The sequence below is a fragment of the Cavia porcellus genome, unplaced genomic scaffold (genome assembly GCF_034190915.1).
Source record: "Cavia porcellus strain 051 isolate PalLab524CR breed Dunkin Hartley unplaced genomic scaffold, mCavPor4.1 scaffold_27, whole genome shotgun sequence".
Lineage (NCBI taxonomy): Eukaryota > Metazoa > Chordata > Mammalia > Rodentia > Caviidae > Cavia > Cavia porcellus.
Window position 1 is genome coordinate 40,831,702 of NW_026947510.1, and position 16,032 is coordinate 40,847,733.

Below are 16,032 nucleotides of genomic sequence, written 5' to 3' on the forward strand. Positions count from 1 at the left end.
AAATGTGGAACCAGCTAATATAAAGGGCTGATTCTAATAATAACTAGAATTGTATACTTGGGGAACATCCTTAGCTTTTACTACTTGGGGGACAGTTAAAAGCAAATGCATTTATCTTGGTTTCCAATGTTTATATCAGACGAATAAAAACAGTGTAGTAAACTCATTAGTCGTTGCAAAGATATTAACGATTCTTTCTCCACTTTTTTTCCTAACTCTTCTTTGTAGTTCCCACTGGAATAAAGGATTTAATGCTCTATCCCTTGGGTCCGACAGCAGTAGTTCTGAGCTGGAGCAGACCTTATTTAGGAGTATTCAGAAAATACGTAGTTGAAATGTTTTATTTCAACCCTGTGACAATGACGTCAGAGTGGACAACCTACTATGAAATTGCAGCGACCGTCTCCTTAACAGCATCCGTGGTAATCCTCCTTAGCCAGCTGCCTCCCTTCCCCACAGAAACTCACCAAACGTCTGTGTCACCAAATGTGTCAGAATAACTTATCTATAAATTAAGTCATTCTGTAAATACACATATGTAGCTTTCTACTTTCAAGATTTTTCAGTTGCTTTTGCTTTCGTTGTTTTTGGTTCTGATTTTGTCTTTAAAGAGAGAGAGCAATGTGCAAAACTAGCTCCCACACCAAAGTGAAACTACCTGTTAATCATTTTTTCCTAGTGAATTTCCTCAACAAAGAACAGAGCTATCAAGTGCTTATTACTTCTCTCCACCCTAAAGAAAGAAAACACAAAAGTTGCCCTTGGGCCTTCAGCAGTGAACTGACACTGTCTCTTCTGGATACCCATTGATCAGTTAAATACCTATATTTTTTTAGGTCATTACAGTATGCTTTTCAAGAGCACAGATAATGATTGCTCTTTCTGAATCTGAGAAGTTTTGAAGGCGTGGGTTACCCACGGGTTGGGGAGAGGTACACAATGGTTCTCTACCCAATTGATCAGCCCAGTAATTATCACCCAATAGCACTCGTGCTCACAGTCCATATTGGAAAAACACAAAGTCGTGAGAAGCCTCTTGTCTTAGAAATAAGGTGATGTACTTCATGTACAGTCACAAATAAGCACTGTTCCATTGTGTAATATAATTTAAAAACTTACAAAATGAAACCAAAGATAGAAATATTTCTTTATGTACTTTGCGTGATAATCATTAAACATTCTGTCTTTTGTATTTCATTTTATAGTTCATTTCAGAAAAAAATGAAATACAAAAGACAGAAAGATAAAAACTTATATATCAATTTGTTGATGACCTCGTGAAAGCAAATCTACTTGAAAAATGTCACTTTTGCCTTAGTCTTTTGTCTCCTTACTTTTTCCTTCATTCAGAGAATAGCTAATCTGTTGCCAGCCTGGTACTACAACTTTCGAGTAACCATGGTAACATGGGGCGATCCAGAATTGAGCTGTTGTGACAGTTCTACCATAAGTTTTATAACAGGTGAGTGGTGTATGGGAAATGAGAGAGAGAGAGAAATTTTTTTGACTGGATACCAAGGAGTTACATCTCCAGAAAGGGCCATTCATCTACCCCTGATTGAGCATTGGTTTCATGAAAGATAAGATCATTCATTATTTCTTTAGTTGATAATCTTTAAAAAAATAACATCACTGCTATTCTGAATCACTGCTGCTCAGCTTTATGTTGAGTCACTGCACTTGCGCTCCCCACTTGGGACTGAGTGGAGCAGAGATGTAATAGGCAGAGCCTTTGGTTCATACTGCACACAGTTGACTTCACCCATGTTGTCATTATGTGTGCTAGAGAGCCTCTGTTTCTATTACTTCTTTATTAATTCAGCTTTTTTTCCCCTTGCATTATTGGGGATTGAACGCAGGGCCACATCCCCAGTGCTTGCTTTCTGTCCATAATTCTTTTTTCTTTCTTTCTTTCTTTCTTTTTCTTTCTTTCTTTCTTTCTTTGTATCTTTCTTTCTTTCTTTCTTTCTTTCTTTCTTTCTTTTTTTATTTTTAGTTTGAGGCAGGGTCTCAAAAGTCACTGCCACCCAAACTGAACTCAAACTGATCGTCCTCTGCCTCAGCCTCCTAAAGTGCTGGAATTACAGTGATGTATCATAATTTAGCCTGGCTAGTTAAGAATTTTTACAGTCACAGAGTGACTGTAGTAAGGACCTTTGCAGAAAACAAAAAGAGGCTTTGGAGACAAAAAGACTTGGATCTGAATCGTGACTCTGCCCCCAAATCACGTGTGAGCTGGAGCAAATTAACTTTTCTAAGAGGCTCAATTTTCTTCATATGTAAAATGGGGAAGAGAATGGCATCAATTATCTTCTATTATTATGTGTTATTCCTCTATTGAATAATCTACTTAGCAAAATACATAGCATAACGTTTAGGTACTTAAGCAACTATTAGTCTTAGATCCTCAAAAGCCTTAAATTATGTAATTACATCCATCAGCCACCAGAGAAAGCAATGAAAAGAGGAAACTGATCAAAGAAACACTAATCCTGGTGATTTGAAAAGACTTTCATGAACATTTTGTTGAACAGAGAAAAGCAGGAGAGAAAAATGTTGCTCAGATGATGAATTATTTTTGGCAAAATTCTTTCCTCATTGGTCATCTAGTGTTACCTTGTTGAAATTAATCAATAAAACAAAATCAATCAAATGTGAATTCTTACATATTGAACTTGCATGACGTCTCACTTTTCTTTATTAACATGCTGAGCACACTTTGCTTCAAATAAGGCAGTAGAATTAGAGTAGATAAGAAAAAGAATAGCAAAATAAGAGAAAATAGCAGTCATTGGACAAGTACTGCATTAAGTTGTTGGCTATGTTAATAATCACATATTTAATTATAATAAATTGTACTATGTCAATAGTTCTTACTGATTAACTCTGGAGATTACACTTTGTTTCTTAATCAGGACAGCTCTCTAAGTCATAGCATCTGAGCCTGGGTCTGCAGTTTCTAGCTGTGGAACTTTAAGCAAATTACCTTTAAGATCCTGGGTGTCTCCTCATCAATAGAACTTTCCAAAATATTGACTGTCAACAGGCTAACAGAGCAAAACTTTGTCTATTGGACACCACCAGACATAGTCTTTGCATGGTCTCAGAATGGGGCCATCACATAAAACATTAAAAGGAGTCATTGTCCTGACTGAAATGGTTCAGGTCCTGTCATTAAAGATGGAAGCTGACTAGGGCTGGAGTAAGTGTGTTTGGGGAGCATAACAAATGCAGATCAATCATGGCTGATAAATGTGCTGTTTATCTCAGTACACAGTGTACTGTGTCCCGTTGGATTTTGAGAATTTCTTATGATTTCCTGGGACAAACAATTCAGTCATGCTGACACCAGTGGTCTAGGGTCCTAGTTAGTTAGTGGGAAGCATCCAGTCCCACTAACAATGAAATGTGTATAATAGCACCTCACAATGCAATGTCAGAATTAAATTCTATAATATAAAGAACTATTAAAATATATTTATATATGTATATGTAATTTATGCTAGTTGTTAAAAACTACTTGAAATTCTAGCTGTTTTTGGATCTTTCTTACATCATTCCAAGTAAGGATCTTATTTAAAATAAATGAGAAGCTCATGCATTCTTTTCTTGTGCTTTGAATTTTAATGCAAATTTCCCAGTTGTTAGTACAAAAGGAAACAGGAACAAAGAACTGTGACTTATTAGGACCACAATTCTACTATCTTTTGTAGGTGACTTTGCAAACCAAGTTCATAGTAATTTCGCTGTACAACAAATACCAATTAACAAATAGTGACACCTTGTGGCCTTTTAGCAATACATTAGACTTTAAAGCAGCAACATGGAGTACAAAAATCTAAAGATGTAGTGAAAATGTAGGTTTTTTCAGTTATAAAATGTTTCTTATTCTCACTAAAATTAGACGTGAGAAAATATCCTTTGGAGAAATGAATGTGTAAGTGATATGAGGAAGTACATTTAGAATATATTAAGTAGTCATAATGAAACCATGGCTACTTTTCTGTGTTAGAAATGTGTCATCAGCATGATTGACATTTCAAGATTTCACTGTGAAACAATGCTAGAAATGCTACTCATATTTCACACCAAGCAGGAATCTGTTTTTTTACTTTATATGCAGGTAATACAAATTTTTCAGTGAAAGCATAATGAGTTATAAATGTTTGCCATAAATATCAGCAGCACATTAAAAAAAATTTTTGTGCTTTATACAAATTTTCTCTGAAATAGTTTGCTTTTGTGCTGTGTCTCAGAATCAACTTTCACATGCCATTTAAAGTCAATCATATTTATTTATTCCTTCAAATCTGTAGTTTATCTATTACTTCAAAAATAATTAAAATATGCTCTCAGAACTCATATATTATATTTGTGATGAACTTTGCTCCCCAACAAAATTTTTAAAATTTAAACATTAGAATGCAAAATAATGATTTGTTAGAATTTAGCTTTGCAATATGATTAAAAAAACTCTTCTCTCCTTTTTTACTTCAACAACATTTATTAAGAGCCTACTTTCTGCAAAGCATGAAGCTATAACTGTCAGTGATACAGTCTTGTTATTTTTACAGAAATCACAATTGCCTTCTGTCCTACTTAGAGTGCTATTATTTTCTACTATCTTCCTCTTTCCTAATGAGAGAGATTTAGTATTACAAGACCTCAAATTTTCCAATACTGCTTGAACAATAACCTCACTAATACCTATTAATAATAATTGTTTGATGCACCAAATGTGAGATGTGACCAAAAAGTACAGTGAGTGTTTAAAATGGTTTAATGTATTACAATAAAAGAAACAAATATTCCCCCTCACTTCAGACATACTTACTCTGTCATTCTGCTTTCTGAAACCAGTCCTGGAAGTCTTTTGTGACTGATTTTAGTTGATCATTATAGCTGCCTCGATGTCCTGAATCAATTCAAAATGTTTCGCTTTCATGGTCACATGGTCATTTTGACTTAGAGGAAGGACTAGAAGGTTCAAGGTTCCAGATGCAGAGAACAGGGCAGAGAGGACACATCATAATGTGTTTATGACCCTGTCTTTTCATTTTTATGAGCAGCATTGTTTTATCACCCCTAGTAAATATACTCACTAAAAAGGGCTTCCCAACCTGCTTCACCAAGTGGCACGAATGATGGAATACATGTGCCTGAAGCATTTGAAGGTGATAAGGGACAATGTATCATTTATTATAATAACTTTTTAACATTTAAACATACACTAATATATTTCAATCGTACCTTATATAGCCCAAACAAGCAAACATTTTTAAAAACCTCATAACTGTGATATAAAAGACCTTAATGGCCTGAGACACACATGAGTCTGGCTTTCTTACATCATGAGATGCGCAATATGGGACCCCATGAAAGAGGTGTCCATCCTCTACCATCCAACCCCATTCTGTTCTCGAGGGATCCAGAAGATCCAGGACTGTCTGTGATGTGAACTTTAATTCCCTAAATTAATTCTATAGGGGATCCCATGCCCTTCTGCTAGAACTTTAATTATTAGTCTCTTACACTAAGCCGTGCCTCTTTTCTCCCACGTAGCCCCTGTGGCTCCGGAAATCACATCCGTGGAATATTTCAACAGTCTGTTATACATCAGCTGGACGTATGGGGATGACACAACTGACCTGTCCCACTCTCGAATGTTGCACTGGATGGTTGTTGCAGAAGGAAAGAAGAAAATTAAAAAGAGCGTATGTTTCTTTGAATCCCAGCACTAGGCATCTGAATGTGCAGTTGCATAAGCTGTTGAAAACCATTAAGCAAACACTGCTAGGGACCTTTAAGCAAATGTCTGCAGGCCAGCTGGTGCTAGCTTGGCTATGGAGATAAACTGACTACCCACAAATTAAGTTCATCCTTTCATAATGCTTACCTTTGAATTTTAAGCAGCAAATTCTATTTGGGACTTGAATTTCCTTTAAATTTAAAGTTGATTTGGGGCTTTCCTCCAGGACTTCAAACACTGTCATGAAAACTACAATTAACATATTGCAATATTTTCTCCTTATACTACCAGAATATTACTTTGTTTTCTCCTAGTTCATCAATTTTTTTTTCTGGTACTGGGAATTGAACCCAGGGTCCTTTTTCTACTGAGCTACATTTCTTTTTTTTTTTTAATTTTGCAACAAGACCTCACTTAGTTGCTTAGGCTAACATTGAACTTTTATCCTCCTACCTCAGCCTCCTGATTAGCTGTGGTTTCGGACATGTACTACCATGCTTGGTTTATTAAGCTTTTTAACACTGGGATACAAGCTAAATGACTGCAATTTAAAACAGAAAAATAATAAGTCAAACAAAATAGAAGTCTATGTCCCTTTCCTAACGTAGTCCAGGGCTAATAGACACATCAGTTGTAAAGGTTATGGGAGTCCTCTCCATTTTTTTGCTGCATATTCTGCTACGTGGAATTACCACCTGTGCAGGGGAAGCTGTAACATCATTACATGGGTATTGCAGCCTATGGGACCCGAAAAGAGAGCATGTGGACAATCAACCCAAGATGAAAACTGAACTAAACTTACCCATGTAACTTCTGCTTACAATCCATTGGTCAGAATTGGGTCACGTGGTTCCTTTAGCCATAGAGGAGGCTGGGAAACACAGTCTTTCTGTAGAAAGTCACATACCTACCAACATGGCTAGGTTTCTTCTGAGTGTCACAGAATGTGTTAATAACCCAGCAATTGTCTTTATATTTCTAAAATCTGTTGTATGGAGGAAAATACCATACTAATATCTACTCAAAATAAGAGATTGAGTTATAAAAATTGTTCTGAATGATATACGGTATAAATTTTTAGGTTACCTTGCATTTGACCCCATTGAGCAATATATGTGATTTTCACACAATGTAACTCATTCACAATATAATCAGTGGATTGCAGCATGGACAGAAACAGGACATCTGTTGTAGCCCTGTAGGGTGTGCTGGCTCTTTCATTAGAACATCAAATCCTCAATTTTGATGGTCTTTCAGGTAACGCGCAATGTCATGACTGCAATTCTCAGCCTGCCTCCAGGGGACATCTACAATCTCTCAGTCACGGCTTGCACTGAAAGAGGAAGTAACACCTCCATGCTCCACCTTGTCAAGTTAGGTAAGAAGAAGCATGCCCAGGTATGGGCGTACAGACGACCACGCTGGGAGAACCAGTGTATGCATCGTATGGTTTAGCAAGGGCTCTTCAACTTAACGAAATAATAATAGTAAAGCATCTAATTCATTGTTGTACAACAACATTTGATTTGATGTAAGTTTTGTGAGTAGAAGATCTACTCTGTTGGGAGCCAGGGGTATTCAGTTTTCTTTGTGATATCAGAGGGACTGAGTAATTTAAGCATTTTAGGGATGGAAGGCCCTCAGATAATACTTAGTGCTGTGTTTTAACCCTATCAGACAACATTTTCTCTATAAATAAATGTCATGTAATGCCCTCTTTATTATCTTAAATAGAAATTCATAGATAAATAACCCATATCTTGCTTTTAATAATGGAAATAATCTCATAAATCTGGTGTGAAATCAAGATAAGAGAAAAATAATTTATTAAAAATAATATATATGCCCAGAGTAGGTGTCTAGACATAACTACTCTGACACGACTACAGAATGAAATTGTCTGGGTAAACATGGGTAAAATGAGTAAATCTGGATTTATGGAAAAGTCACTAGATCAGTAGCCCTTAGGAGTATAAAAATAAATGAAGGCTTGAGAAAGTTAAGATAAAATAATAAATAAATGAGCCAATATAGATACAAGTATATTCTAAAACAGGATTGGAAATGGGATAAATCTTAAGAAACTAGAAGTATTTGCAAATGTGATGACACAGTGAGAAAAATGACCTTAATTAATGTAGAAATAGCATGCCAAGGAAAATATTAGGCTGTGGATGGAGGAAACGATGAAGAATGTACATCCTTGTAAATGAGATTAAAATGATTATGTAGTGTGATGTCAGAATAATTCTTTATATTATGACACATGATTTGTAAGTGACATTGTGTAACACAAACCATATCTTCTGGAGTAAAGTGATAATTCCTAGATGGTGAGGCTAATCACTCTTTGAGACATAAGGAATAGAGAGGGATGAGATATTGTGTACAAGATACAAGCAGAGAGTAAGAACAAGTTCTAATGTTCTCTAGCATAGTAGGATGACTGTAGTTCACACTAACCTAGTATATTTGATGGAAAACTAGAGAAGAGGTGTTCTAAGGCTTCAACATAAATTATAAGGAGATAGAAATGCTAGCCAGTCTGATTTAATCATTATACAGTTAGATTCGAGTATTGAAATATAACACTGTGTTCCTTGAATATGTGCAATTAAAATAAAAATGAGTCACATCTTCAGATTCAAAACTCTACCATATATTAAAGTACACTAGTTTTGTTTCTGTTACTTGAAAAGAAATCTAGGTGATGGCAACCTGTAATGGGCACCAGGCAATGGTAGATGAGTTGGCATGTGGTCAACTTCTTGGAGCAGTACAAATGTGAAATTATTCACTCAGGGCCAGAGATTTAGCTCAACAGCATGAGTGCCTGCCTGGTAAGCACAAGATTGCGAGTTCGAGCCACAGTACAAAAAAGATTATTCACTCAAATGTAATATATAACATATCAAATATAATATTTGTATATTATATATTGAATGACGTCTCATCATTTTCAGATCTCAAAAATTAAAATGTATAGAATACAGTAACGCAACTGTTTCCAAATAGTGCGATTTACAGACATCAGTGTTCAGATGTCTGCTAGTTTATGTTTGCTTCAATCTGTTCCAAAGAGTCCCATATCATCTCTGTTATTCTATAAGTTCATATGTGCAGCTATGAGTAAAGGCTCACACAAGGGCGTTTTATTAGTAGAAAAAATACCGTGAATGTCATTGCTGTCAGTGATACCTTTTTGTTTTTTTGGTGCCGAGATCAAACTCATGACCTTGCACTTGCCAGACAGGCACTTTGCCACTGAGCTAAATCCCCGGCCCTTAGTGAGATACTTTTATAAAACGGTCCACTAATTTTAAACTGAACAAAACACAAGTTCATTTCTCTTCAACTCAGTGCATAGGGTACCAAGTTTTAAACCCTTTTGACTCATATTTGCCATAGCAAATCTAAATTCTCATGCTGAAACCCTTCAAAATTACACAGGGAGTTGAAAATACATGATCTTTTGATAGATATTATGAGCACACAAAGGAAATTGTGGAATAATTTTTAAATAATAAATTAATGAGCCATTTTAAATCATTCATAACTTTCTTCTAAATTATTTCACCTAATTTCTTGAAAAACTTCCAATATTGGCTTGTAAAAGTATATCTAATTTATACTGATGGTGTATTTATTTATCTTTCTGTGCTATTTGAAAGTTATATAGAATGAGAGATATGAGGCATAGTTTTTTTTTAATGCTTCTGATCATTATAGGTTAGGGAGCATTTTTAATTCTCTCTGAAGTGGCTTAAATATTACTGCAAATTTCCAAACACCATCAAGAGGGCAGTATTGCGCCTGTTGAAAATCTAGGGTAGAGTTCAATCATTCAAATCCTGTAAATAATCTGCTCTTCTTCCCTAATCTACCCTTGAGTTCTAGAGCAATGAAGAGCACCAGCTCCCCGGGTTGCATCAAGGTTTTTACAAAAAAAAAATTACCTTCCTATCAGTTGCAGCCATTGTCTCTACCTTTGACCTTCTTGGGTAAAAATGTCAATTTAAACTCATTTTGAGAAAGAGTACATTCAACATCTCCAGAAAAAGAAGTCTAAAATATCTTTGGGAATTACCTTAAGATTATACTGATTTCCAAGCCTTTCTTTTCCCAAACACTGTTATTATATGTAATTCTAAGTGTTCCTTGTGTCCTGGGTGCTTTTTTCCAATTCATTTGGTTTTTCATTGTCTCCTAAAATGAAATTCAGAGGTGGTCCTACCAAAGTAGCACTTTCCGCAGGCTTATTGCATGTTTCACTGTCACTTTATATAACATTATGAATTTTATATGGCATTATGGATGATTTATGGAGCCTCAGAACTGTGGGTTGATACCTGAATAGGTGTGATTAGTCTGCCTAGGATTATGAATTAAAACCCATGCTGGTTTCCCAACATCACAAAGTTTTGAGCCTTCATATTTCCTGATAAATAAAACTATATAACATAGAGGAGAAATTTTCTTTAAACTTTTCAAGAGGGAAAGACAAGTTTCCAGAGAAATTACTTTTACTGAATTAAAACCCTTAGAATCAACAAGTTTTTCCATATCGATGTCTTGATATCAAATGGAATAGTGTCTCTACTGTTTCTCCCTGAAAGCAAGGCAATTTGTATACAGAGTATCTGCCTTTTGCTCCTGACAACTAAATAACCTTTTTTATCCTTTCTTCAAATAATCTGTTGTCTATTTACTAACAAGTGATTGTGTTTTATAAACTCTCAATTTTCTGTTAACACAGTGATTTTGCCACCTGTAACTTTTCTTCTTTTTTTTTTTTGTCTTTTTCCTTTTTATCGGTACTGGGAATCGAACTCTTGACAGCCTACTTGCAAGGCAGGCGCTTATGCCGCTGAGCTAAATCCCCAGCCCCCCACCTGTAACTTTTCAACAGACTTTGTTGAACTGCCTTGGAACTGCAGAGCTCTAATTTGAAAAATAATATTCTAGTTAATATTTTTTATTAACACATGTGTGCAATACATAGTTTTTATACTCAATTTAGAGATTATATATAATCCCATTTCTACAGAATCTACCTCTCTGTTCTTTAACATGATCTTTATTTTGTGACTTAAATTATTGATATTTTTAGATCTTGCTCCAGTTAGTATATAACCAAGAACAGTTTCGCATTTCAGAGAATTGGGATGACATTTTACTTTTGTGATAACTAAACTGGTAATTATTTTTGTTGCATAAAACTTGAATTCCAATCATTTTATACTTCTTGACAGCATTCATTTTGGTGCACAGAGAATTCATATTCATCCTACTTTACAGAAAAATACACTTTAAAGTACAGATTTACCAAGGCTTACTCAAATCAGCATGGTACTGTTGAACTAAGACCCATTCTAGTTGAATAATTTTGGTTCAACTTCTCTGTGACAGAGGCTTCTGTAAAACAGATCTATCTGGTGTCATGGAAGGCAGTTTCTAACTCTGAAAAGAAATCAAACTACCAATGCATAGATTATAATAAAAATTAATTTGACATAGCATGTGAAGATGGAGAACTCTTTTCCAATTGAATTGCCAAGAATTTTCAGTTATCATGTCAACACTGAACATCCATAAGCAGATACTGATTAACAGTTGTCTCTATGCATGGCATTGGCTTAGTTGTTAATTCAGAGTTTTGGTTACATTCATGTTCATGGCACCGGAGGTAGAAAGTGACCAGTCCCTGTAGAAGTCAGTACAATCAAACTCATACCTAAGGCTTGTCAAGGACTCCTTGGTGCACATATGAATGTCTTTTCTTCTTCTTCTTCTTCTTCTTTTTCTTCTTCTTCTTCTTCTTCTTCTTCTTCTTCTTCTCTTTATGATTCTTTTCAAGTGGTCACATCTTCTAAATTTATTGTAACTCTGGGCAAAGTTTAGGAGATCTTGATAAGTTTATTTCAGAGAATTAGTTTTGCAACCATAAAGTTAAAAGAAAGGAAGAGAGGAAGGAAAACAAATAGGAATGAGTTTTTGGAATACCACAAAAATATCTCTGTGGTAATAGAATAGAGTAATTCATTTAACAAATATATAGTGAGAAATTTCTAAGTACAGCTCAGACGCAAGACTACTCATGGTAGTCTAGAAGGTAGAAGACTGCCTTCACTTCCTGTCCATAAAGAGCTTCTGATCTAGGGAAGAAGAGACACTACTAAGTGTTTCACAAAGTGTAGGGCACATGGTCCCAAGTGAGTCTGTGCTAAAAGCATTCTGAAGGGATCCTGACTGACTTCTAGATAACAAAAGAGTCATGAAAAAGTTGGGGAACTGTATCAGACAGAGACCAGAGCGTAGTGATCTTTTAAAGCATAAAGGTGGGATATTAATTTTACAGCAATGAGAAGTCACTTAGGTAATTTAAAATAAACAATCTGATTTACATTTAAAGCAATCCTTATGGTGGTTTGAGAGAGAAAACATGCTTACTATATCTTTTTTTCTACTAAATTAAGGCCAGAACTTTTGGTTAGTTTTCTCATGTTTTGTATCCTGGGAATCCAGAATATTATGGGGGATTATTGTCAGTGTTGAATTAGTATTTGTTTATGGATAGAATGAATGAATATTTTTTAAATACAAAGCCTCAATTATTTATTAGCTTCATTTTCAGTGATGGGTTCCTCATATGCATACATATTACAAGCTAGACTATATAGCTCATGTAATATACATGTATATATGGAAATGGTTGTCTAGTCATACTTTCTGTCCTTTTCCATCCATTTTCCACCTTTTCTTTCTTTCTGTGGTATATTTGACAGTATTTATTCACAGTCTCATCCAGGTGACTCTTCTTTGGTGGTGGGGAGGAGCAGAGGATAAGGAAGATAACAGTTTGGTTACATACCAGGAGAAGATTCCAAGAAAGGGTGGGTGAGTGGGAGATGAACTTTAGGTTTCACTGAACTGTGACTTGTAACACTGAATTCACTTTCTACCATAAATACCTAAGCAACTATTTCTGAAATAATAAACTAAATGACTTCAACAAAATAATAAACAAATGTTCTCAAGTGGAGATAAGATCAGGGTGATTGTGCTTTATAAAACCAGAAGTCACTTGTCACCAGTGTCTGTAACTATTTGTATTAAACTGTAAAGAGAAGAGAAAATGCAAATCTAACCCTCCCTAAATCCCTAACACCCCAAACTATTTTGATTCTTTCTTTTCTATGGCCAAACTATATTTAAATAATTTCTATTTTATATGAAAACTTCCATGGCATAGATTAAGAAAGTGTAAGCAATATCCTAAAATCCAGATTTCAAAAAGGGAACAAAACAAAACAAAACAAAATACCTCATAGTGAGTGTGAGGTTCCCTCCTCAATCTGTAACAGGTATTAATAAGAAATGAAAGTTTTAAGGGAAAATGTGCATAATCCTGGAATAGAGGTAGAAAAATCTGTAGATGTTGGAGACAGAGAAAAAGCACTGACAAGAGATAAAATAATAGATGGAGGTGGGGTGGCGTGGTGCACGGTTAACAGATTAATGTAGCAGAAGACAGCAAAAGGGTGAGGGAAGTAAGTCTGTTTTCTTCCTTTATTTATATGTAGGCTACACGCCCTAGAGCAGGTATAACACTCATACCATCTGTGTGCTCTCCTCTTGCACAGGCAAAGTACCCTGGGCCAAGGGTTTAGTTCAGCGACACAAGCACTTACCTGGCAAGTGAGAGGTGATGAGTTCAATCCCAGGTACCCCAGTACGGAAAAAACAAAATAACAGTATCCTGGTCCCAACTGAGTTGCTTAAACTTCTAAGCTTCTCAAGTTGACACAGTGTATCAACCACTACACATCTGTTATGAATCAGTTCAAAGTTCGTCATCCTCTTTAGTAATATTTTCCATCTCCAAAAAACTCTGGCTTGAACACCTTAAAGTTAGGAGACCATTAGTTCTATTCAGATTAAAAATACTTACTTGGATTAGGCTAGTAACTAAAGTGATAAAAACCGATCAAATCCAAAATTTATTGTGAATACAGAGCTGACAGACTCTGTCCAGGAATTTAGATACCTGTGAATAAGTAATAGTAGTCAGGGAGACATCAAAATGCGAGGGCTCTGCAATTAGAAAGTGGAGGAGACTATTATGAAGGCTATTATTAGTGGAGAGAAGATCAAGTTCTGGTTTGATGTATCAACATTTGAAGGTGCCTCTTAAATATTAAAGAAGAAATGATGCACTGAGAATGTTGTTAGGTAAAAGATCCTGGATTCAGGTCTGTAAATATAAATGTAGGCCCGGGAAACTGACTTTATGGGGTTATTAAAGAAGGAATAAAGCAAGAATAATATATTCATAGACGAAGTCCTGGGTCACTGCAATTTTAAAGAGAAATCAGCAAAAGAAGAGGAGTGGCCACTGAGTAAAAGGCACACAGGAGGGTGTTACATCCTAGGATCCTTTCCAAGTAAAGAAGGCTTCTCAGAGAGTCACTGCTTGTCACCCACCTGCAGATAAGTCAGGTAAAACGGAAGAGAACTGACCAGTGACCTGAGTAATGTAGAAATCCTGAAGATACTGAGAGGCATTTGGGAGGAGCAATCAGGGGGGAAATTTTAATTAAAATGTGCTTAAAGAGAAGGCAAGGAAGAGCTCTCGAGATAGTTGGAGCTACTTGATAATAGGAAAGAAAAATAATGAGCAGAAGCTGAGGAATGAAAGGATCCAAGTGTTTTCAATTGTTCGTTTCTCTAAGTGCGTGGAAAGAACTTGAATACAGGCTTACTGGATTATTCAAAAGAACAGAGAAAAATCAATGAGGCAGGAGAATTAGAGGTGAGACCGGCTGGAATGATGTCCAGGATTGGGCTGGACAGCATGACCCCCGAGGGAGGGGTGAGATCCAGATGAACTTTCAGAGAGAGACGTGGCCACTGATGGAGCAGAGAGCATGGCAGGACGCATGAGGCAGCTTGCAAAGCTTTCTTCTGCAGGACTTCTTAGAAGATGAACACGTAACTGTCCTGTAGCTTTGCAGAAAACTTGAATGGCTGTGTACTGACCTTAACTGCCAGCAGCCTACGCAAACATTGGTTTATGGTTTCCGTGTCCAGTGACAGCAACATCACTACCCTGTCACTCTGGTCGGAGCCGAGACAGTTCGCTTCAAGTCACATCTTCTCATTTGTCATGGCACTTTTCTGAGTCACTGCTGTGAGGGCACAGCCACAACCTGCTGACATATTAGCACTTGTTTAGAAGCTTTTCCCCTGCCTCGCACAGGGACTGCGTGTTTTCAGGTACCTTATTCTCTTCGCCACATTGGAAGAATTTTTATAGCAGACTCCTAGGGCAGTGACTTTACAGTCTGACACCAATGTAAATAGAGAAGTGAGTGCCCACTCTGGAAAAGGTTTTTTTGTTTGTTTGTTTGTTTGTTTTGTTTTGTTTTGTTTTCTGGACATAGGAAATTTTCAGGCTACCTTGATATCCCATCTTATATGAAAATGAGTGGAAAATACATTTTCTACAAAGAAGCCAAATTTAGTAAAAGAGATCCTTCCCTAGGGATATGGAGGTTTAGATCTCAGATTGTGCTGTCACAATTATATTTTAGAAAAGTGACTGAGGTCTTCTGCATGTCAGGTGTCTATATCTAAGATTAAATCTACACTAAAAGATCTTTACGTTCCATCAAGTTCTAGAATTTAACTCAATATGAGTTTAGAGTAAAAGCAAGAAGGTTAATGACACAATAAAAAGAGTAGTTTTTGTGATATAACAATTTTTTGACATATATAATTTCTAACCAATTAAAAATAGTGAGTGAAAATATATTCCTGAGAACATTAAAAAGAAAGAAGTCTGATATTTTGTTTTGAAATTAAGTACTGTCAATGTGTTTTCTCTAAAAAACATTCCATTTATCTTAGAAGTTATAACACTTGTGTTGGAAACTGTAAACCCAATTAGAAATTCACAAAAAGGATATGATACTTGTTACAGCAAGCCATAATGAATATATTGAGTAACAAATGCACAAGATATATTTCTAGCACCCATGAAACAAATTTTTTGTATCTGAAAAAGCCTAATTATAATTAATAATTTCAAACGTTAAATATTTGCCTAAGTTTTTTACATTTCTCAATACTATTTTTAAAACTTCAAATTACTGAATAAATGTATTTTGGAAAAGAACTCAATGAAAAAAGTCTTAATACACTTGAGTTCTGACAAGTGCTGTGTTTTTTAATGTAAGTATTCCTCTTCTTAATTTTATTACATATCAATTTTACCCTACCCT

At 35.7% G+C, this 16,032-nt stretch overlaps 1 protein-coding gene across 2 annotated transcripts in view; it reads left to right on the forward strand.

Annotated features, from left to right (window-relative positions):
* Ptpro (protein tyrosine phosphatase receptor type O) overlaps positions 1–16,032 on the forward strand; it is a 212,393-nt gene that overhangs the window by 137,235 nt on the left and 59,126 nt on the right. For both annotated transcript variants that reach the window (XM_013153129.3, XM_023565300.2), the window contains exons 9-12: positions 229–422; positions 1,351–1,462; positions 5,563–5,714; positions 7,007–7,127. In XM_013153129.3, coding sequence (XP_013008583.2) covers positions 229–422; positions 1,351–1,462; positions 5,563–5,714; positions 7,007–7,127 — 579 coding nt within the window. The remainder of the gene's footprint in view (positions 1–228; positions 423–1,350; positions 1,463–5,562; positions 5,715–7,006; positions 7,128–16,032) is intronic.